Below are 22,602 nucleotides of genomic sequence, written 5' to 3' on the forward strand. Positions count from 1 at the left end.
TCTCTTTAAAGTGATCTTATTGCTAAGCAATATAATCTCTTGTACAGGTGAATAAGCAATAAAGTGGTGTCGTGTTTCCCCTTTAATTTAAAATTTTCAATAATCTTTTTTTTTCGCGGTTGTTACATTATAAAAAAAAATTTATGTGCCCAATTTTAACTTCCTAGATTTATTAGTTTTGACTGTGTTAAGATAAACGATTTTATAAATATTCTTTTTCTACTTTGCCTAGAATCATTTATCACTTAGAAATAGGCGTGGCGACGTCACGGGTGAATACTAGTTAAATATCATAAATACCAATAAGTCTGCTGTTATTACGGAACATTTTAGGCCGTATTGTTTTGGTAGTAAGATTGTTTTTGTAGTGGCGTATAGGAAAATACACGTAGTGAGCCGTGGCAAGTGGCGTAATGTAACTGCGCAAATGGGTGGAGTTTGCTTGACAAATATTAATGGCATTTAGGCTGCCTTTGTGACTTTTATACAAGCGTATAGTTCGTAATGTTTACAAAGCGAGCGTGTGAGGTCGGGGTTTTAAATTACATAATGCTCAATGTGGAAGTTTTTTTAATGAATGATAATGGAATGGCAACTCCGCTGCGCAAATTTTTTTTTTTATACAACTTAGAATGGCAAACAAGCTGACGGCCTACCTGATGAAAAGTGGTAACCATCGCCTATAGATATGAGCAGTACCATGGACATAACAGAGTATACTGTTTCGCCCATGATACCCCCCATGCGTTGCCATTCCTGAGGACTCAGATGTTATTCCTCTGTACCCTGTAAATTCACGCCATATCCCACCCTTCAAACCGAAACACAGCTATGCAAACACAACTGCTTCACGGTTGAAACATGAATAGGACAGAGGTACCCAAGCAATCGACTTTTGTACAAAGTCTCCCTCTGGTATAATGGTATACGCCGTCGGGGCATTAGTGAGGGATGATAGATGAGGATAAAAGCAGGTTGGTTAGCCTATCGTGATGAATAGACCTGGAATGTAGCGCGATGTTTTTCAGGGGGAACCATGTGGAGGTCGACCTGGTTGGGTATATTGCAAGCAATGGGACTGGTAGTCCGCATTACTAATGATCCCTTTCCCTCCTTAAGGTGGGAGTTAAGATTTAATAGGATGAAAATGGAATGGTGGTCCGCTTGCACTATTGGTATACGCTAATGGTTTTTTTTATGGGTGAAAATGGTATGGTAACTCCGCCTGCACTAACGGGATACTCTGGCGGAGCATCAGTGAAGGGTGATAGACGAGAATGAAAATAGGTCAGTTAGCCCATCATGATGAATTCATTAGAAATTAACCGTGATAGTTTCCAGGGGGAACCTCGAGGAGGTTGACCTGGTTGGGTATATTGTTAGCAATGGGAGTCTCAGTCCCCTTTACTAATAATCCCTTTCCCCCCATACGCTGATGGTTGGTTATACGTATTAAAGGATAAAGTCAAGTCAATAAGCGTGTCGTAGTGAATTTGACAGATATTAGCCACGATGGTTTCAAGGGTATCGGTAAGGGTTTTTTATGGATCATAATGGAATAATAACTCTGCTTATGTTATTGGTATACGTTGGCGGAGCACCAGTAAGGGGTGATAGGTAAGAATAAAAGCAGGTTAGTTAGCCCATTCTGACGAAATCAACAAAGAAATAACTAGAAAGAAGTTTCCAAGGGGAACCACGTGCAGGTCGACCTGATAGGGTATACAGATAAGGAGTTGTTTGATCTTATTACTAACAATCTCTCTTCACGTGAAGGTTTACTTTAGCTTCATTACTAACCATTCCTTCCCTTTAGTGAGTTCGGAGCTGTTATTCTACTATCTTTTAAAGTAGTTATCTGCAGAAATATTAAAAAAAAGCATTTATTACCTTTAATTCGTGCTATAATTATATAGAACGGTTCAAGCTCAACATTAGCTATGGTTAGCATACCACAGCATTAGCTTTTAGCCTGCACCTTTGTCTTTCCAAGAATTGTAAACATAAAGAAGCTACGCAGAGTTTAGTATTGTTCCCTGTGCTAACAGTTCTAGCGATAAGGCATTGGTTTTATTTTGTGATCTATATATTTAATTTTTGTTTTATTCAAAGTAAAATTTTGGATAAATTAATAAAAATTTTGCATGACCTTACTGTATGGCTGTAATACTATAATATATTCTACTATCATCCTCATCAAAATAACCATTAACTGTCCACTGCTGAATATAGGTCTCCCCATACCATGTCATAGTATGATATGTAGTGTGGTCCTAATAAAGCTGTGAGGCCCCAGCGTAGACTGGGCCACCTCTTCCTTTTCCGTAGTTGTCGTAAGAGGCGACTAATAGAATTTAATGATCGAGAAATTGGCACGAGAGAAGCACATCTCTTAAAACTTCACCAAAGCCTAACCGCAGCTGTAAACCCGCCTGCTAAGCATGGCAACTACTGGCACAACCACCCAATGTCTATCTATGAGGGAGGCCTACGTTCAGGAGCGGACAGTTAAGAGCTGATATGATGATGTCCTGTAAACCTGTAGATTCGGGTTTTCAACCATCGATTTAAATTTAGTTAGTAAGAATCTATATGTACCAGGTTGCGACGCTTCCATATAATTTCAGGTCACATTTAGCTCAGAACAATAACAATCTAGCAGTTAGTGACGTTCCATCCGGTCGATATCGCTACCAGGCTACAACCAACAACGGGCCATTGAGGCTAACAATCGACAACGTGTTACATTGTGCGTTATAGTCCCAGTACGTGACTGTACGCACAACTGCGCAGGAAGTGGACTCGGTGCGATAAGATTATCTCGCTGTGTGCGCGAACAATGACTGAAACCTAGTTTCTAATACAGACTCGAAGAAAACAAGTCAGGTATACTAAAACATTGGGTACAGCTAAATATAAAAGCAACATTTTCATATTCAAGCAATTCCTCTCGCGTTGCAAGTTTTCAAGAGCAATGATAGCCGCTTTCCATCAGGTGAACTGTCTGCTCGTTTGCCTCCCTAACAATAAAAAAGATCCCATGTTAAGTATTCGTTACATTTCATCACATGAATAGTAATAGGATATTTTTTTATAAACCACCAAGTTTTATAGGCCTCTAGCGCTGAGGGCTTAATATTTATGAAGCAGTGCATTTACATCGCCAGATTATACAAATCAATTCCTATTATGATTCATTTGATAAGTTTTTGAATCCTCCAGGAACTGTAAAGTATATCTTATTTGTGGCTTTAGTAAAATAATTTAGATCAGTAATTATTCCAATTCTACTGTATAATTAAATAACGAATCTCTTGATATTCTAGATTCTACTGTCTTTCTTGAAACCATTTTTGATATTAAAATAGGATCCCCACATTTGAAATCTTGCAACTAAATTAAGTTCTGCGGTGTATGCTGTATACAGGGTTAAACAACATACTAATATTGAGTCTGCCAGATTAGTTTACCATATTTTAGTTACTTTCATAGTATATTGTCCTATGGCATATTATAAAGGGTAAAGCAGCGAAAATCCCAACCATATTTGTATTACAAAAACGTGTAATTCGCGCGAATTATTCTATGGGAAGTCATGAATCACTAAGGAAGAAATTTAAGAAAGCAAATATTCTCATCGTAGCTTCACAATACAAATACGTAAACATTTTGTATATACGCAGGAATCTTCAATTGTTCCTTAAAAACAGCGATCTAAATAATCTTAACACTAAATACAAATTTAAACTTGCTGTTCTGAAGTTTCGTTTAGGAACAGTTAATTTGTAGGTCTTTTATGGGAATGGAATTTCCATGGGTGTTGTTCTATTCGTCCTCACATTCACAAATTTATTTTTTGTCAATTGAAGTAAATTTATCTATACGGTGTTACTAAGTACATATAGCTACTAATAATTTATTACTTATCGTATTATTTTTGTACCATATATGTTATGCTTTATATACAAACCCTATAGACACTTTATCCTTTTGGGTTCTCAAAGTTGACTGGAAGAAATCCCTTTAAGCCATAAATCCGCCTGTCTACATTTTTGTTATAACCTAATATCTATAAGTTTTTTTTATGCAACTTAAAATGGCAAACAAGCTGTCGGCCCACATAACGGAAAGCAGTAACCGTAGCCTAGAGATATGAGCAGTATCATGGACATAACAGAGTATACTGTTATAATAGATATACAAAACAGGGTATCCCATCCTTCTAACTGAAATACATGCAAACACCGCTGCTTCACGATAGAAATACGAATGGGACAGAGGCACCCAAGCAAAACGACTTGTACAAAATCTCCCTTTGGTAGAAGTGAATGTACAAAAACATATAAATACATAAATAAATAAATAATTTCAAGAGACGTGTGTAATACATCTGCAGAAGTTTCTAGCGACTCCCCGACGAGCGCAACTTTTATTTTGTTCGTACTTAGATAAAACTAGTCTGTGTAGGGTCTTAAAAGGCGTCTATAAATCCACAATTTTATTCGACCATACGATTTTATCGTTAGATACATGTCCTTGTATATGTCGTTAACGTTGCTTTATCGCTTTTTCATGATGTATATAATTCACTGTTAATTATTCATACATTGTACGCGAATGGCCCGTAATGTACACGACTTATTTTATTAGCTGATACATGTCCAACTAAAATTGTGCTAATGTTGGTTAAATAAAACTTTAAATTGGCTTTTCATGTGTCGATGTTGCGCTTTATCAATTTTATGAACGCGAATTAAGTGTCGTGAAGTCTCGCGCTGGTGTTTTTTTAATGGAACATGAAATGGTAACTCCACCTGCGCTATCGGTGTACGCTGGATGATAGGTGAGAATGAAGGCAGGTCAGTTGGCCCACCGTGACGTCTTCAACAAGAATTAACTACCATGGTTTCCAGGGGAATTGCATGGAGGCCGATCTTATAGGGTTATTGTTATTAGAATCCATTACTAAAAATTAGGATTTTAAAGTGCTTGTAAAGAAGTCTATTTAAATAAAGATGATTTAGTTTTGAATTTGAAATCCCTTTACCCCCTCTCGTTGGTGTTATTATTGGTTATTGGCACATGGATAATTATTCGTAATCTTGTATATGGAAATCCTATGTCACGATATTCATTCACGTTAATTTCCGAAACATTTTAGTCGTTATTATTTTTGAAACTTATGTTCATTGTTCAACGATGTCTGTAAACATGCGCAACGGGAATTTTTATGAATTTACTGTGCTTGTTATTTCCGACAATCGTCTCGACTTTATTCGAAAGTCTTCTTCAGAGGGCTTATGGCGCTTATTGGCGACCGGCCTATGCAAACTCTTTAGATATTATTATTCTTTTCTATATACATTTACTTTTCGAATGTTCTTATTATTTGTAATTTCAATTTTATATTTTATGACATATATTGTTCTGTTCCTTGCTTGCTGTTTAATACATTTATTTCGCTACTAAATTCCGTGTCTACATCATTTCATCACCTCATCACAGTCCACCGCTCCGTAATAGCGCTTTTAATGAAATATTCTAAATGTGTACTGTTTACTCCAACTTGAGAAATAGGATGGTTTTTATCTTAATAAGAAATAATTGTCCCGGTAGGTGGCAGTAGTGTTAAATAAATTATTTTATTGTCAATGCACACAGTACCTAGATTAGTTTTTAGTTACAGTTTACACTTTATTGCACCATTTATAAAAATAATAAATATAGTTAAAATTCATGAGAAGTGATACAAAAGGCAACCTTATCGCTAAGCAATCTCTGCCAAACACAAAGGGTATTTGGCGCACTATTATATAAATACAAACATATATATATATATATATATATATATATATATATATATATATATATATAAACAAATATATACGCAGTTAATATAATATAACTGTAACTGTGACTTTTGAAATTCTTCTTTGACACATCAAATGTTCACAAACAATAAAGATTTTATTAAATCTTAGAAAAATAAAATTAATACGAGTTTACTATTGTGCATTCAATTATTCAGCGCGCATACATCTATCATCTATAATTATATTGTAAAACTTATATTATTGAGTATCCGACTTACGTTTTATGGTAGTGCGATGAGAAAGGATGGGAAACCGTTCTTATTTAATAAACTGAGTGCATTTCATTACATTGCAGTGGCCATAAAACTCCAATTTGTTTTATGCGGCTGTCCATTCAGTAGACGATGCCAATATAATATAAAATAATATACGCGCGTAGACGAATGGTTGTGAATGATGAATTGTTATGAATGTGCGCTCGAAAAAGTTTGGTTTTTGTTTATAAAAAAAAAAAAAACATGTAACCCAACATGTTTCGTGGGCCCAGATCATTGTACAGTAACTTAACAAAAAATGGTAAAATTATATAATAGTGCTCCACCCATTCTTTGACTTTTTTCTCAATGTCCTCTACCCAAAGGTTGCCTGGAAGAGATTGCTGCGCTAAGGACGTTTATTATACCACTTCTCATTTAAATTAGCTATATTTATTATTTTTACAAATTGCAAATAAATTAATAAAAATGAAACGATTACACAAAAAATAGAATAAAATTATTGACTTATTTATTGGCATAATATGTTTTGGTTATTTTTTAAATTCTATACGTTTGTAAAACATCTTTTGAGTCTATTATTATTACGTTATATGCAAAGACTTGTGGCAAAGTATGCCAAAATTCTCAACTAATTTATAGTACCTATGTACATACACATTTTGACCTGCTTTTTTCTTGGTCTTCTGATGTTGTATCTGGAAATACCTATCTGTAGTCTAAAGAGTACTTATTCTTTGTTCCGTAGACAATAATAATACTACTTCTACTATTCTAAAACATTAAAATTTATTATTCCTTCCTGCCTTATTCCCATTTTAGTTTGGGGTCGGCGTAATATATTTCCAATTTTTTTTTTATGCAACTTAGAATGGCAAACAAACTGACAGCCCACCTGATGGAAAGTGGTAACCGTCGCCTATAGACATGAGAAGTATCATGAACGTAACAGAGTATACTGTTTCGCCCATGATACTCCCCATGCGTTGCTATTCCTTAGGACTCAGGTGTTATTCCTCTGTACCCAGTAAATTCACGCCATATCCCACCCTTCAAACCGAAACACAGCAATGCAAACACAACTGCTTTACGGTAGAAACACTTACATTTATATCTACATATTTCCATTATCTCGCTGTTCACTCTTATTTTTGCCATGTCATTTTTCACACAGTCTATTTGTCTCTTTGTGGGGCTTCCTCTGCACTTGTAACTATCCATATTCCCCCTGGAAACCATTGTGTTGAAATCGGCTAAATGATTTGCCTTTTCATTCTCACCTATTATCACTCACTGGTGCTCCGTCAGCGTATACCGTTAGCGCAGGCGGGGTTACCATTCCATTATCATACATTAAACCAACCATCAAAATACAATCCACATCCTCTATTTTTTTTACTTATATCTTAATAATTAAGGTAACTTCTACCTTTCTTGTAAAACAAACCTTTATTGGGTGGGTACTTACATATAACAAAAAAGGAAACAAATTCGTCAATTAATTTACGTATACCTGCATATATGTAAAGCCATAAGCCATATTATATCGTTAAAATAATTGGTACGGAACTCACCTGTCATACGTTGAGAGCTACATTTATATTTTATGACCATATAATGGATGTACGGACGTATCCGGCCCCATATCAGGTGTTTGGGCATTTAGGTATCGGTGATTAAAAAGCGAAATAATTGAGTTGATGAAGTAAACAAGCCAATTTCATACTATAACGGTCATTTGATGAGAAAATAAGACTCATAATGGTATGTCCATCAAAATGTATATGGAACGGATTGGTGATGAAATTAGGCAATTAGATAATTCTATTTAATTATGTAAACACTTATATCTAGACATTCTCTGTTACATACGACGTTGATTTCTTTTATTTTTTTTAACCAATTTCAAAAAGAAGGAGTTTCTTAATTTGGTTGTATTTTTTATGTTTATTACCTCATAACTCCGTCTAAATCGATTTGGGAAACTATTTTTTTTTGTTAAAGGATATATTTCCCAGGTCACATAGACATTTTTTTAACACAGAGGGAAAAACGAGAATGCAGCTGATGTTTAGCGACTACCGCCGCCCATAATGACCCGCAACACCAGAGGCATTGCAGGTGGCTGCCGACCTTAACATTTTGTCAAAATCGGTTCCGTAGTTTTTAGATCAGAATAACTGGTTATGTCTGGGGGGGGGGAAGGGATTGTTAGTAATGCGGATTACCACTCCCATTGCTAACTATATACCCTAACAGGTCGACCTCTCCGAGGTCCCCCCTGGAAACCATCATGCTGAATTCCATGAGTATTCATTACGGTGGGCTAACTGACTTTCTTTTTCATTCTCACGTATAACCCCTCACTGGGGCCCCGCCAGCGTATACCGTTAGCGCAGGCGGGGTTACCATTCCATTATCATACATAAAAAAAAACTGGTTATGTCAATAATTAAAGTCGCCTTTTTAGTTTTTTTTTTGGACTCAATCATTACTTATAATTGAAGAAAATGAAATTTTTACAACGCTTAGACTACTTATTTACTCTAACGTAGAAAAGATGAAGTTATGTCAGTTGGTCCATTGTAACGTTTTTAATTTACAGATTTATATAATATAATCAGGAATTAACCACAATGGTTCTAGGAGAGCTTGCTTAGAGCCGGCCTGATATATGCTATATTGCTAGCAATGGGACTGCTATCCTACACGTTTATAACTTTTGTTAACCTGTTTACAAATTTTCAATACAGTAAGATTATCATGTTTGAATCAGTTCTCGAACAATCCTTAAATTCTCTGGCTGGAAAAGATAGGAATAAAATTTTACGATGAAATTTAACTACCTACATAAACGTGGAGGGAAGATTAAATTTGAATCTGCTACACGTAGTCTAAATAAGAGGTAAACACAATTTTGTTAGCGTATGCGTAGGAATGAACAAGATGGTGAATGTCATCGTCTCATTTCACCTCGTATAAGCGGTAGCGATAACATATCTATCGACAGGTTCCATTGCCCCTTCTTTAAGAAGGTTGTATTGTTTATACGTTACGACTACGACATGTTAACAATTCGAATTGTGATTAATAATAGATAACGTTTGTGGGTCATTATTCGTCGACCTTTTTTTTAAATCGGCAAAGGTTTAGTGTAGCCCATTATGCCACTAATAAGCAGGAAACGTACAGTAAGGATTTTGGTATGTGTGATAGTATACAATTTGATTTTATTATGAAAAATAAAGGAGACTAAGGAGTTATAAATTAAAAAGTCAGTTCATGCTAACAACCTGCCAACATAAAATGGATGTAGGAAGTCGTTGACCTTGTTAGATATAAAAATATTTTTATAAAAAGAGTACTATATAAAATTTTCAAATTTAGAACACGAGATCTTGTCTGTATCGTTATCTATGGATGTAGCCAGTTTTCCGCGCGCCATTATCGCAACGTAAACAGAAAACTCTACGGCCTGGCCGAGCTTACGTAGGCGTTAGAGAAAAAAAAAGCGGTTCTATATTCAAAGTTGGCTCAGCGGCCAATAGCGAGCGCAGTAGGCGTGGCGGGGCACACCGATTGGCTGGTGGCATCGTTCCGCGCAGCACGTAGTGATGAATGCCCGATTATAATGTTACGAGGCAACGGTTTAACGCTTTCTCGAAACATTAACCGATTTTCATTAGATTTTATTTTAATACTCGGCGATGGTATTCGGATGTTTGTTAGAATGAAAATTTATTGTATAAATTTTACGTACGTACGTACAATACAAATCGTACGTATATAATATTTTAGTAATTGTTTTAAACCTAGGTAGATATCGTATATTTTTTGTTATGTAGGTTATTCGCTATTTATTATAGATCGCTATTATTAAATTTATTATTTCAGCCGTTAACTGTCCACTGCTGAACATAAGACTAGATACTAACTACTTACAAAGCTCTTATGGTGGACGATTAACGGCTGACATGGGTGGGAAAGGGATTGTTGGCAATGGAGTTTGACAATCCCATTGCTAGCAATATGCCTTATTAGGTTGACCTCCACGTGGAAACCATCGTAAACAATTCTTGTTGAATTCGTCTCGATGGGCTAACTGACCTACTTCATTCTCACCTAATATCTCTCACTGGTGCCCCGCCGGTGTATACCGATAGTGCGGGTGGGGTTACCATTCCTTTATCATTCATTAAAAAAAACCGGCTGACATTATGATAATGATTATAAGTTTACATCTAATAAAGAGAAAAGAGATATTTCGCAAGAAACTAAGGATAAAAAAGTTAATTTCGAGACTTTTTGTACAATTTTGCGTTTTGGTACAAAATTAATTCGGAATTTAACGTTTGTTTTTTATTACATTGGAAATGGCAAATTACAACCCATTAATAGAAAATTTTGAGGGAAATGGATTATTAGTCATGGGCTCTAACAGTCCCTTTGCTAGCAATGAAACCTATCAGGTCGATCTCCATGCGGTTCCCCCTGGAAACCATCGTGGTTAATTGTCATGGAATTCTTCACGATGGGTTAACTAATCGGCTTTTTCCCTCACCTATCACCACTGGTGCACTGCCAGCGTATAATTACAAAAAAAAAAAATAGAATATTCCAAGAAATTAGAAATTAAAGTGACAGGGCGACAGACACTTACCAGCCTTTTTAAAGTGATATTTCTTTTTTAAGGATTTTTTTTCTTTGAAATAATTAGTCTGTATTTTTATGTATCTACATTCTAAATTCCAACAGGATTTTAATTGTTAATTATTTCTATAACCAATGGAATTTAAATGTATTAATTATTTTGCAATTAAATTAACTCTCTTTTTTAGGTACCTAGTATATAGTTTTATTGACAGTCTAAGGGTACATGTTAGGGTTGACGGTAGTCTGTTTCATTATAATTTAATGAAAACTCTCTTAATGAAATAAGCAATAAATCGATTCATTTAAAACAATTTGTTGTTTTTTTATTTTATTAAATTAATATATCCTACTACTACTGAATATCAGCAGACTGTCTATTATTCGTTTGTTTACTTTTTAATTATATTCTATAGTAACGATGCGCGAATTTAATAATACGACTACTAATTATTCGACTGAGCAATTTATTCGAATGAATTCGATAATAAATCGACTACTCATTTTATTCATTCACTGTACTGCTCAGTGGCGTAACTATACCATTTGGGGCCTGTTGCAAATTCTTTTGATTGGGTTCTATCATTTATTTTTAAGTAAAATAAAATACTCAGGTACAAGGTAAACAAACAAAATTCAGAGCTCGCGGCCTCTTGAGCCGGCCCCTTTTGGGTTGGGGGCTCGTGGCATTTTGCCAACCCTGCCACCCTATTGTTACGCCACTGGTACTGCTTCTACTAATCGCTAAAGTATTTATATACGAGTCGGTATGAACGTAGCCGAGTCGGGTCGACCACTAGAACGACGAGACCATTTTTTTTTTTACTGGACACGTTTTTTTATGGAAAAGATATTTTTTGTTGTTATTATTATTCGTTTAGATCGAATTACTAATTAGTAAAATTATTCGAATAAAAATATTACTAATTTACTAGTCAAATAATAAAATTAGTAATTACTAATTATTCGAATAACGAAATCATTCGGATTCGTGCACCGCTATTCTATAGAAATAGACAACAACAATAAGTCCTTGCATTCAAATGTACTTATCTATATACTAAATATATAAAGTTTTTATGTAGGTATGTATATACTTTTATCTTTACAACGAGACTATGGTGTTTGAGTCATAAACCTGCCTGCGCTATTGTTCGTCCATTGAACGGGAAATAAGTAGATGGAGGCCGCAGTAAAACACCACCCTGCTTATCTATTGGCTTGTGACAGTAAAAAAACATTTTGTGTAAACGTATGTAGGTAGGTGTAATTGCATTACAAAATTTTACGTTATAAGGAATAAAGCTGAAATAATTTGCTTCCTTTTAAATTTGTTTCGTTCTTGATTCGATCGCGGTCTGGATGGGAGATAGGGAATTATTAGTAATAGCAACTACTGACCCCATTGCTAGCAATATACTCCGTCAGGTCGACCTCCACGTTGTCCCTTCGTGAAACCATTGTAGTTCATTTTAGATGAATTCTTCACGGTGGGTTTACTGACCTGCTTTCATTCACCTATCATCCCTTACTGGTACTATGCCATAGTAGTGCCATATTCTAGATAGACCATTCCATTATTATTCATTAAAAAAATCTCGGTTTGATAAAATATTATTACTTAAGAAACAATGTGTGTATTCATACATATTCATACAGTCCATTTTTGTCCCACTTACAATTAATCTCGAAGTGTTTCCGTGACGTGCCTTTTAAATTTCTTTTTTTATGTATTAAACAATAAGTTTTTGACTTGAATTATCATATTTTGTTCTTTTTTTTATGCAACTTAGAATGACAAACAAGCTGACTGTCCACTTGATGGAAAGTGGTAAACGTCGCATATAGATGTTCTTTCACTTCTTTTTTTTTTTGCCTTAATCTATATATGTTTTTATAATCAAATTACCTTTCTGTAGACACCGTGTTTCTATACCAGCTTACAGTCCTTTCGTTCGCACAGACCGAAATGGAACTCAGAATGAAACCGTGACCGGTATTATAGTGTGAATCTAGCATTAGGGATCCTACCAATTAGTGGTTATTTGATTACAATTATTTTGTTTAATTCCGGCATGTGTGTGACTGCCGACACTCGAAGATGGACTACTATTATTATTAGCAGAATTTTCACAACCTTTCATATTAGCCGTCAATCGCCAACTGCTATTTCGTCCACGCACGTTTTGTGAAACGTGTTTAAACGAGGAATTTTCAGGCATTAGATTGCTGCTCGGAGTCTGGTGTTAATCGTTCGGCGCTCAAACTGTGAATATTAGTTTAGCACGCGATCATTAGGTTTGATCTCTAACGACCGCGTGCCAAATAATGTTGTTAGTACCTAACCTCGTTTGTCCTTATTAATAAAGTCGAATTTGGAATCTTAAGTACATTTTATAATCGACTTTGTTCCTTAGTAACAAAGTCTAATATAGGAATCTGTTTATCATGTACTTAATATCGCACATCCGATTTCGTTAACTACTTATGTGGATTTTTTAAAAGTGAAAATGGAATAGTCACCCCACCTGGGCTATCGATATACGCTGCTGGGGCACCAGTGATTGACGACAGATGAGGATGAAAGCAGGCCAGTGTGATAGTGATGAATACAACAGGAATCAATGAAAATTATTTCCGGCGGAGCCGCGTCAATGTCGACCTGATAGTATCTGTTAACTAGATTAAGTCAATTTATTACTTACTGTGTTTAGGTTGTAGCAATCCTTTACTCAAGTATCAATAAATTTGCATAGTGAATTAAATATATAATAAAATTACAATTAAAATGAAGAAAAATAATTGATAGTGTTCGTAAAATTTTATGACTATTTGGAACATAAGTAATGTCTATGTACATAAAAAGAAATAAAATAATATATCTTTGCCAAAAAAATTTACATCGATGATTTATTCATTTGCCATACTCGAGAACGATTACTACTCGCATATTGTATTCGTTCTTATTGGATTATTCTAGATTATTACTTAAAATTCCTTAACTATATTGTCCAATTATTAAAAAATAATATACAAACTGTCGATTTTGAGAATCGTGAGAGTGAATTTGTCGAATAAACGAAAAATAATAGAAGTACCTATAGTACCGATTTGAATACAGATTGTATCGTTTCGATATATCGATTTATAATAACAATGTAACATCACTAATTCTCCATTTCAATATAGAACAATAAATATTTTCCATTGATACCTATAATAAATGGTTGTGGTATAGCTTAATTAAGTAATACCCTGTCCGCCATATTGAAATCGTAAAGCGAACAGTGGAAAGCCATCTAGCAATAAAGGCTATGTAATAAAACGTAGATATCAGTTGCCGCTTGTCGCAGTGCAGTGCGACGTCCGTATTTAGTATTCTATATCCATTGTCTTGTAAACTTTTTAAATATTACGTAATGAGATTGGTACGCTCTAATTTTTCTTTTATAGCCCATTAAAATACAGAAATAATAGGATTATATATCACAGAATATTATTCTATTCATAATCATCATCATCAGCAGTTAACTGTCCACTGCTGAACATAAGCCTCCCCCAAAAGAAGGGTTTTCCCAATAGTCGCCATGCTTGACAAACGGGTTGGCAACCGCAGTTAGGCTTTGGTGATACTTTAAAAGGGACGCTGCTGCCCATCCGTCGACTATAAAGTTCCCTTAATCTTCTCTAACGACACCCATGGGAAAGGAAGGGGTGGCCTATTCTATGTCGGGATCACGTGGCTTTATTATCTTATTTATTTTACTAAGACCACCAAAACTTAATGATAAGTGTTCATTTAGTTTTGATGTTCATTAAACAAACTCTTTTTCATATAATTTATAAAATCATTAAGAATTTAAATGAGAAAAATACGCAACACGGCACGGAACATCTATCGATGTCTATAAATCATGTAAGTACTTTTTGTCATATTTCAATATGTTATGTTGAGAATTTTATATATTTATTAAAGTGCCTATCTAAATAAATAAGATCTCACACAATAAACTCAAGCGTTCCCTGTAAATGTTAAGTGGCAGCAGAAAAACGAGTACTGCAATACCGCATACGAGGCTAAAAGCGTGACGAACTGTGTCCAAGTGTCCATACACCGTTGAATAGGTTTTTTATTGTCTACACGGTTCTCTCAGCGCACAAAGGGAAGTCATAAAAGCCCTAAGTGTCCACGATGCGACCTTCTGTGCCGCGCTTTACGGTCGCTAGTGACGTGCCGCATCGATTATGTTTCTAATCCTTGTTTATGGTACTTGATAGTGTTTCATGATCGTGATTCATGATTTTTATCGATACTTATCATGAAAAGAAGCTATAAATCTGCAAACCTTCACTTTATTTAAATAGCAAGTTTAGGCATTAAGTAGTGCAATTAATATAATCGATTGACTAATTGCTATGACAATGAATGTTCTTTTGAGAATAAAAGGGCGTCTAATTAATCCAACAAATGCCAGTGTAACCATAATCATATTAAAATTACATAAAACAATCTTGCTATTAATTATTATTATTTATTAAAAATAATTATAACATTATAACAGCAAAAGCCAAATCAATGTTATAAATCTAGTGTGCTAACATACAAAGTTATAATAAATGTATTAAAATAACCTTGTCGAGGTTTTTTCAAGAGACTACAACATGGGGTTCTTCAAAAAAGAGGTAAAGAGGTTTCTTTAGAGGTGTGTATGTTTATTGGCCATCTCAGTGATATAAAAAAAAATCACTTTCTCTTACAGGTACTAACAATCCATTTCTCCCCAACGGAAATTAATTATTAGTAAACCTATCGGATATTGATCTGGTAGATTAAGATCACCATCGTGTTCACTTGGTCTCTTTAGAAACCATCGTGGTCAACTCGTTACAATAAACTATTTAACCAGATTTCGTCTTCACCTGTCATCCCTCATGGAAAGGGATTATTAGTAATGCAGACTGCCAGTTCTATTGTTAGAAATATATCCTGTCAGGTTGAGTTTCCCGCGAACCCACCTAGAAACCATCGTGTCCTATTCCAAGTGAATTCATCATGATATAGCCTATCACTAATCTGCCATTTCATTTACACCTATTATCACTCACTGGCGCCCCGCCAGTATATATCATTAGCGCAGGTGGGGTTTCTATTCCATTATCATCCATCATTGGTAATGTCTACTATTGTAAACCTGTTTGGGGAAAGGGGTTGTTAGTAATGAGATTTAACAGCCCCATTGCTAGTAATACATCTTATCAGGTCGACCTCCATGCGGTACCCCCTGGAAACCGTAGTAGTTAATTCTTGTTCAATTAATCACTGTGGGCCAACTGACTTGCCTTCATCCTCACCTATCACCTTTCGCTGATACCAGGCCAGCGTATACCAATAGCGCAGGCGGGGTTATCATTCCATCTTCACCCATTAAAAAAATCGTAAACCTGTTGGTTGCGCAAGCTCATTCTATTTTTATCACTTCAGAAAAAATGCCTTGCTTAAATAATGTCTAGACTAGGACTAGACAGTGTATTATTATTTTAATTTATTACCAAAGACTAGACGATCATAAATAAATTTGAATAATTTATTTACATAACGTTTTAATTTTCTCTGAATCGATACAGCTTTTAACCTTAACCCATTCACCGTGTTACAAAGAAATGTATGTTTATAGTAACTTACCAACTGTTATAATAACAAACACTGTACGCAAATGTAAATAAAGTGTCAGGTAACACTGAGACGTTAAATATTTACTAAACTGTTCAGTTAGAAGATATTAGTGACTGTTATACAGTTGTACGTTAAAGGTCATAATCATATTACCATAAAGGTTATCGATCTGAAAAGATTTGATAAAAAAAAAAGTAAAAAAGAGAAAATGATTCTAAATGTAGCCATGGGTAATATGGATACAAAACCGATATTGGGTTGTTCAGTACATTGATAGTGGGAAAAATGTTATATTCCGATATCTTCCGTCAAATCCAATATTATTTTTTGGGTAACTTTTAATATATTCGTTATTGGATCAGTATATATAGATATTGTAACTAAAATATATAGATATTGCTGTATGTTACCCATCCCTACTTAAAAGTATTTAAGTCTACTTTAGACAAATTGAATATGGATTACATCTGCTAATAGTATGTAGTAGAAGTACATGAGTAAAAGAGTTTTAATATTAATCTGGCTGAGATGGGTTCAGAGTATCTTGCATATTTTGACTTCTGAAGTCTGTGAAGTTTTGGGTGATCCTTTTTTGATATTATTATTAGTAAATTAGTTTGTTATTGTTGTAAAAAAAATTGTGAATAATTTTATTAAACATTACACATAGATATTTACACAAATTATGTCAGATTTATTTCTAATAATGTGATAGGACTTAGTCATCAAATTAAGATACTGCATAAACGAAGATTTTTTAAAAAAAATGCCTTCAATATTGACCAACTTAATACAGGACAAATACAGTGCGTAACCGATTTTGATTAGAGAAATAATAAAACGAAACACTTTACGGCTAGTGGAGATATCATATATATTAAAGTAATTAAATTTTAATTTCTACAAGAAAAAAATCACCGAAATTAAGAAAATAAAAGGAATATAATATTTAGATGACGTAGAGAAATTTCCTTACATCTTACGCTCCATCCACTTTCATAATTTGTCCTATAGCATCTGGATATATTTGTACTAAAGATTTTCATTTCTTTCAGCGGTCTCCCTCGAAACGTTAGTGGAAAACTGTCACAAACTCTTGGAGAAGTTCCACTATTCATGGGAGATGATGCCCTTAGTACTCGTCATCCTGAACTATGCGGGAAGCGACTTGGACGAGGCGTCGAGGAAAATTGATGAAGGTATGTAAATATTTATTTTTTAACGAATCTATATAATTTTGCAAAACGAATGTTTTTTTAACTATAAATTTATTTAGCTGTTGCAAATTTTATTAGAAAAGTTGTTTGTATTTTATGTTTAAGCTATCTCTTATATTCTAAGAGATAGCCTTTTATTCTATTTATTTCAATGTATAAAAAACTATAGGATTCAAGACATCTGTTGGTTTTTATATACATCTGTAATTTTATAACTTTTCAATGTATTCACAAGCGTATTTAGAGTGGAATGGGGGCAGGTTGAGCCGTACCCACACATGAATTATAAGAGAGCTTTCAGTTATAAACAAAGATAGATCTGAGAGTACATGTGCGCCTTTTTTAAGAGATCAAACTCTCTTTAAATATGCCAATGAATATATTTAATACTAACAAAGAAAATAGCTAAGTTTTGAAATAATCGATTGCTGTATACTAGATTTGTCAGAGAATTGTGGTACTTTAAACGGGAGGAAAATTTAAAAAATGCTTCATATTTTAATACAGTTTAAATAACTCTATGTAATTTATTTATCTTGCTCTTAATAATTAAATTGTCTTATTTTTTGTGTATTTGTTACACAACATCTTCGCTAGCCGTGAAGTATTTTGGTTGATTATTTCTCTAAGCGAAACGGTTTACGCACTGTGTTCGTCCCATACTAAATTGGTCAATATTGACCAATTTATTTTTGGAAAAACCTTCGTTTATGAAGTATCATAATTATATGGCTAATTCTATTACATTAATAAAAATAAATCTGACATAATTTGTAATAAATGTTTAATAAATGTTATCACAAAATTTTTAACAACAATATTATTTTCACATGAATTAATATGTTGAATATTTTTTTAGTCGTCTAATGTTATGTCAGATATGTAAAAAATTCAAGCTGTAATCGATTGTTTTAATTTATTGTCTACCGGTTCCTCATATTGATTACCATTACATAAGCAAGATTCAAACGGGTTTTACTCGCATATTATTCTATATTATTTTCAAATGTTTTATACAATTTATATTTTATTTTTAAACAATAGAATCCTCTTATTCATTAAAAATTAAATATTTCTTACAAACCTATTTTAACTATTATTTAACATTTATTATTATTTGGGTTATATTTTTATAAATGACTTAAAATGCTTATAATTGTGTTTACTTGGTTAATTTTTTTTTAATTAGTATGTTTTCTTACTTTTATTTTAAATTGAGAATTTAACGCAAAAGAAACAGATATTTAAATAGTTAAAAAAGGTTCTATGAAACGTTTGACGTGTTTTTTGTTCTTTCAATTGTATGGTGAGTTTTCAATACTTTCTGTTCTTCAGATTAGATTCTAATAGTCCAATAATATAGATGATTAATAAAATAATTATATGAAATTTACAATCATGCGAGTAGAACTTACGTCTTGTTTACGTCAATGTTTAATTTACATATTTTTAATTCGTGAAAACTTAAGTGGCTTCTTAGGTTTTAACGAATTACAGACATGGATGGTCTTATTATAAAAGGATCAATTTTCGATAAACATATGTTTAGTACATTTTTGAACATCTGGCTTAAATTAAATAGGATTAAATTTTACTTAAATAGAACTGTTATAATCTGTTTATCTCTAAATAAAAGATTACCTCTATTATTAAAAAAAAGTATTTAAAGTAAGTAAATTTCATTATAATCTGTAAATTTTGACACATAAATTTATAAATAAATGTAGTTACACTGACTAAACTGTACTTAATCATATAGACAGAGTTTTGTTAAACACTGTTTTAAATTTTTTTTGTAGTAAGATCGTTAATGTCTACCCGACTATGTTATTTATTGTAATTATTTATAAATGATTAATGAAAATCTTTTGTTAATTTTAATTGAGTATTAATTGTTATTTACAATTTTTACTTTTAGTGTTGTGTATAAAAAAAAATTAGTTTTAAAATATGTATTATTAGCATTGTATCAGATAAAAAATAACGCAATTTTACTAAATCTTTAATAAAAAAAAAAAGAACTTTTTATAAAGTAATTCGATAGTCGTCTACGATACGACTTATGATTAGTTGGGTGCAAGTTGATCAGTTGAGTTCATGTGACACATTCTCCACTTGCACCCAACTCGTCCATCTATATACCAGTTTGTAGGAATCGAATTCTTCGACTGTACTGATTATTTATCAAATAATTTCATTCGTAGATGAATGTAATCAATATTTTTTAGAAAATTAACTTAACGTCTGTCGTATTGGTTTACAAATATATAGAAAAAGAACGAATTAACAAGAGATATTCATTACCTAATTTTATAAAAGAAATAAGGAAATGTAGTTATAACTGGAATACGACTAAATTTATAAATCCCTATCGATCACAACTTGTTAAATATTACTTACTATTGGTGAAATATTGTTGTTGAAAATCTGTTGTTAAAAAAAAAGTTGTTGTTTTAATTATAAATCAAGTTGTGATTGAAGCTGTTATGTAGTAATTCTTATAAATATTGTACGTTCTATTAAACGTTAGAGCCTGAATTTCTAAAATTAATATTTTTTTTGTTTTTTTTTTTTTATGTATTTTTTGATTTTCAGCGTCCGGGTAACATTATTATAACAAAAAATAAATTTTAAAATGTTCCAGTTGAGTTTTAAACTGTAGCTACATATTTGGCAACACTAATTTAAACGGAGTACAAAAAAATTTTTCGCATTTCTCATTATTATATCAGCTATCAACTATCTACTGTTGAACATAAACCTTCCCCTTGGGGGGGTTTTGCCAGTAGTTGTCACGCTTGACAGGCGGATTGGCAACCGCAGTTAGGCTTTTGGTGATGTTTTAAGAGAATAGAATAGAATAGAATAGAAAATCATTTATTCAAATAAACTTACATTGAAGCACTTTTGAATTGTCATTACATTTTTTTTAATCTACCGCTCGTTCGGAAAGCTGTCTCATCACAAGAAGAACGAGCAAGAAACTTGCGTGTTGCTCTTTTAAATAATTTTATTATTACTTTACATTTTTAAGTTTAAGTGTGTGAATACAAACCACCAATTAGCACTAATTCAATTAAATACTCAAAAAGAAAAAAATATTGAATACATAACCAACTGGTTAAACAATTAATAAGAGGAAATCAGTCATAGTGATTAGAGCAGACCAGTCCCTACAAGCAGCACCCGTTCACGAGTATGACGGATGAGCCAGCCATCACTGCGCTCGACCATATTTTAGGGAGCCCAATGACCCGGCCCACCACGCCGCCACAAGTCTGGACATTTTAGTGAGCATGACTACTCAAAACACTAGACCACGTCAAAGCTACTCACAATTGCCATCTGATAGTTATAGTATTCACATTTTACATAAGAATGCATGCGGCAATTAATACAAAAACCGCTACGCTTTCATATTTCTAAAATCAATCAATTAAATCAAGTAAGCAATGAGAAAATAAAATTATAACGTTGTATGCTAATAAACTAATTATTTACTTGATATGTTGTCATCTATGAATTCGTCTATCCTGTAATAGGCTTTCTTACATAAAAATTGTTTAATATAAGATTTGAATTGCCTCTTTGTCAGATTTAATGCAGATTCTGGCAGTTTATTATAAAATCTTATGCAATTACCATAGAATGAATTACTGATTTTGTGCAGACGGCATTTAGGTAAAATAAGCTTATTTATATTGCGTAAGTTTCTACTTGTACAGTCTTTGAGTTTTTTAAAACTCTCTAAGTTCTTCCGTGTACGAGTATACATAATATTTTCATAAATGTATTGTGAAGTAACTGTGAGGATATTTGAGTCTTTAAAGCGCTGACGCAATGACTCTCTTGAACCCATACCATAAATAGAACGTATGGCTCTCTTTTGTAAAACAAATATAGTATTTATATCGGCTGCTTTACCCCATAGCAGTATGCCATAAGACATTATGCTATGGAAATAACTAAAATATACAAGTTTAGCCGTCGCCACGTCTGTTAATTGCCTAATTCTTCTAATTGCATATGCAGCAGAACTGAGTCTACTGGCCAATTTTGAAATATGGGGCCCCCATTGTAATTTCGAGTCCACTGTTATACCTAAAAAAACTGTATCATTAACAAAATTTACTATTTCGTCATTAAGCAATAACTGTGTATTTAGTCTTACATTAGGAAGTGTAAATTTTATACACTTTGTTTTGCTGGAATTTAATAATAGGTTATTACATGTAAACCAATTTAATATTGCAGACATAGCACAATTTACATCGTCTAATTGATTACTTTGACGTCCAATTTTAAACACTAACGAAGTATCATCCGCAAACAGCACTATATCTGCAATTTTCTCTACCATAAAGGGAAGGTCATTTATGTAGATTAAAAAGAGAAAGGGGCCTAAGATTGACCCTTGTGGAACGCCCATCTTAATATTAGCTCCCTTAGATTTTACACCGTCAATATCTACAGTTTGAACCCTATCCTCTAAATAAGTTCTCATTAATTTTAGATCATTATCTCTTATACCATAATGTTCGAGCTTATACAAAAGCGTTTTATGATCCACACAATCAAATGCCTTTGATAGGTCACAAAAAACTCCGAGTGCATCCTGTGACCTCTCCCAAGATTCGAAAATATGTGTCATTAGCGCAACACCTGCGTCAGTGGTAGACTTGCCGGCGAGAGACGCTGCTTCTCATCCTTCGGCCCTTAAGTTCCTTTAGTTGCCTATCGCAAGATACCCACACGAAAGGAACGGGTGGCCCCTTCTATGCCGGGGCCACAGGGCATATGAAACTCAAATTTATTTCGTTGAATATGTGAAACCATAAATACATATTACAAAATGACAATTAATATAAATTGTCAAGTATTTTTTACATAAATCAACATATTTACATACTCAGGTTCCTCAAATTTAGTATGTTTCTTCCATCATATAAATTTCTGATTTTCTAGAGTGATCA

At 33.4% G+C, this 22,602-nt stretch overlaps 1 protein-coding gene across 5 annotated transcripts in view; it reads left to right on the forward strand.

Annotated features, from left to right (window-relative positions):
* LOC113519868 (protein doublesex) overlaps positions 1 to 22,602 on the forward strand; it is a 256,548-nt gene that overhangs the window by 56,108 nt on the left and 177,838 nt on the right. For all 5 annotated transcript variants that reach the window (XM_052900661.1, XM_052900660.1, XM_052900662.1 and 2 more), the window contains exon 2: positions 17,468 to 17,611. In XM_052900661.1, coding sequence (XP_052756621.1) covers positions 17,468 to 17,611 — 144 coding nt within the window. The remainder of the gene's footprint in view (positions 1 to 17,467; positions 17,612 to 22,602) is intronic.

Source organism: Galleria mellonella, unplaced genomic scaffold, assembly GCF_026898425.1.
Source record: "Galleria mellonella isolate WM207_F2 unplaced genomic scaffold, CSIRO_AGI_GalMel_v1 utg65, whole genome shotgun sequence".
NCBI classification, from domain to species: Eukaryota; Metazoa; Arthropoda; class Insecta; order Lepidoptera; family Pyralidae; genus Galleria; species Galleria mellonella.